The sequence below is a fragment of the Kryptolebias marmoratus genome, linkage group LG11 (assembly GCF_001649575.2).
Source record: "Kryptolebias marmoratus isolate JLee-2015 linkage group LG11, ASM164957v2, whole genome shotgun sequence".
In the NCBI taxonomy this organism is placed as follows: Eukaryota; Metazoa; Chordata; class Actinopteri; order Cyprinodontiformes; family Rivulidae; genus Kryptolebias; species Kryptolebias marmoratus.
Window position 1 is genome coordinate 23,184,755 of NC_051440.1, and position 3,008 is coordinate 23,187,762.

Sequence of the window (3,008 nt, forward strand, 5' to 3'; positions counted from 1 at the left end):
CTTCAACCCTGAGGAGACCCTAACCCTAGCCCAGGGCCAATAGACCCTGACCCCTTCAACCCTGAGGAGACCCTAACCCTAGCCCAGGGTCAAAAGGCCCTAACCCCTTCAACCCTGAGGAGACCCTAACCCTAGCCCAGGGCCAAAAGTCCCTTACCCCTTCAACCCTGAGGAGACCCTAACCCTAGCCCATGGCCAACAAGCCCTGACCTCTTCATCCCGGATAAGACCCTAACCCTAGCCCATGGCCAAAAGGCCCTGACCCATTCAGCCCTGAGGAGACCCTAACGCTAGCACTGGGTCAAGAAGCCCTAACCCGTAAACTAAATTGTTTAAAGTTTAATATTTTGGTGTCTAAAATAAAGTTTTAATTAAAAGGCTTGAGCCAAGATAAACTACTTCCCTTAAAAGGTTTAAAATGGACACAAGTTTTGTATTAAGAGTTTGAAATTTCATGTTTACATATAAAAACAAGGAAGGGAAATTAGAAAAGTGATTCACTTTTTTCAAAAGTAGTCATAAATTAGAAATCACTGTAAAATGAAAAAAAAAGATGTACTGACACAAAATAAGCCAATAACTACAATGGTAAATTTATTGCATCCTTTAACTAGGGAAATTGCTTTTACATCCATCTAATCTTTAAACAGTGTCCAGTTAAGATAAATAATATCCCCATGAAGGAGATAACTTTTAAAACAGTGATGTTTTATTTTGAAATCAATTTTTGTAAAGAAAATCACTGTTTCCCCACAAAAGAAACTCTGGTAGGCTGAAAACCAATAAATGTGAATTACTGACTCTGCCTTAATTGTTGCTAATGCATTTATAGGTGTGTTAAGGTTTGTGACTTTTTATTTTCAGATGCTGTAGTGACAGAGGGAGGAGAAAACTTCAGTCAGGGCCAGAGGCAGCTGTTCTGCCTGGCCAGGGCCTTCGTGAGGAAGAGCAGCATCCTCATCATGGACGAGGCTACAGCCTCCATAGACATGGCCACGGTCAGTGTTTGGCTTGCAGGAGTAACGTACATCTTTCAGGCAGAAAGTGCAACGGAGGCGTGAAGCAAAGGGAGGTGCAGGAAATGAGAAAAACAGATAGAGAGGGCGAAGGAAATGAGAGCTCACAAAGTTCCCTCTGTGGTTTTTTAATCAGTAAATGGGAACAAAGAGAAGAAACAGATGAAGATGTTTATAATCTGACAATCAGGTGATTAAAGAAAACTACTTATCATGGTAAACTGAAATATAAGCTTATGATATCAGCAGAAAACGTAGATTAAATTGTTTAACATCATTCACTATAGGAGTGGGAAAAGTCTGCAAGAAGAATGTTAAAAGGAAATCAGAGAGGAGGAGAGTGTGTGCATGAAGCTGGAAGATAAAAAGTGATGTGGAAGTAAAAAGAGCTGAGTGCAGTAAGAGCCCGAGGGGAGCTTCAGATCATTTCAAGTACATTCAAGCATCCCATAGTTGAATATCTGAACACAAAGAGCACAAATTCAAGCTTACAATAACAGCAGCGGCACAGCCCTTAAGGAGACACTCAGCTTTTAATAAAAACTACGATAACAAGCAAGAAACTGAATGAAAGGATGATGATGAAACTTCAACTCTTTTTATTCACGAGCTTCCTTACAGTAAACTCTGGTGCAAAGACAAAACATGGTTCTCCGTCTGTCTCTTCCCACAGGAGAGCATCCTGCAGAAAGTGGTGATGACTGCGTTTGCTGACCGAACAGTAGTGACCATAGCAGTGAGTTCCTCCTCCTACACTGCACCAGCGCTTTAGGCATTTACAGTAACTCAAACAGAGCTATCGTTTTCCCCTGAGAGCGATGACCTTCATCCTGCACTGGTAATGTGTTTCGTGTAAAATGATGCGCGGCTACAGACATTTAGCTGCACATTATAAAGGAATGGGAGGGAAACTGGGACGTGAGGAAAGAGAGCAGATCCCTGAGCTATTATTGCTGTTATTTTATCGTAAAGGTCAGAAAAGTTAAGGTTGTAATAGTTCTTCTTAATTTCTTTTTTAATAAAACTAAAAGAAAGGCAGCTTTGTTAAATTAGTTAATTTAGAATTTAATGGCAGAAACATATCTTTAAACAAGTTGGGACAGAGCCATGTTTATCACTTTGAAGCATCCCCTCTTCTTTTACCAACTATCTATAAGCATCTAGGAACTGAAGAGATCAGCTGGACTTTTTGATTCTAGGTGTTCAACACTTCTGGGTTGTTTTTACAGATTATTTGTTTCATGATGCACCAAATGTTTTCAATTAGTCTGGACTGCAGGCAGGCCAGTTCAGCACCTGGACTCTTCAGCTAGGATGGTCCCTCTCTTTAGTACAGAGGACGTAGTGTCTGATGTTTCCAAAAAGAATTTCACATTTTGATTTGTCTGACCTCAGAACAGTTCTCTTCTTTGTCTCAGTCCATCTTAAATTAGCTTTGGTGCAGAGATGACAGCAGGGTTTCTGGATGGTGTCGACATCTGGCTTCTTCTTTGCCTGATAGATCTTTAAGCAGCATTTTTAGATGAACTGTTCAGACACTGATTAGTGGAAGTATTCCTGAGGCCATGCAGTGATGTCCAGAACAGAATCAAACCTGGTTTTGAGGCCTGATGGTTCTGAAGATCACAAACATCCAGTCCTGACTTTCAGCCTTTTGTCCTTAAAGCAGAGATTTCTACAGATTCCTGAAATCTTCAGATGATATTATGAACTATAGATGATTCAAAGTCTTACAAATGTTCTGTTGAGGAGCATTATTCTGAAATTTTCCCACTATTTTTAGTTTTTCACAGACTGGTGAACCTCTGCCTATCTTTACTTGAGAGGTTCAGCTTCTCTAGAAAACTCTTTTATACCCGGTCCTCTTACTGACCTGTGACCAGTGAACTCCTCCAGCTGTTTCTTTTTTTACAGCCTTTTGTTGCCACTGTCCCATCTTTTTTGAGATGTGTTGCTGCCATAAAATTAAAAAGTACTAAAGTACTCCCCCCC

At 40.6% G+C, this 3,008-nt stretch overlaps 1 protein-coding gene across 3 annotated transcripts in view; it reads left to right on the forward strand.

The window, feature by feature from the left end:
• abcc8 (ATP-binding cassette, sub-family C (CFTR/MRP), member 8) overlaps positions 1-3,008 on the forward strand; it is an 82,743-nt gene that overhangs the window by 79,199 nt on the left and 536 nt on the right. For all 3 annotated transcript variants that reach the window (XM_025006522.2, XM_017418967.3, XM_017418966.3), the window contains 2 exons: positions 865-998; positions 1,690-1,752. In XM_025006522.2, coding sequence (XP_024862290.1) covers positions 865-998; positions 1,690-1,752 — 197 coding nt within the window. The remainder of the gene's footprint in view (positions 1-864; positions 999-1,689; positions 1,753-3,008) is intronic.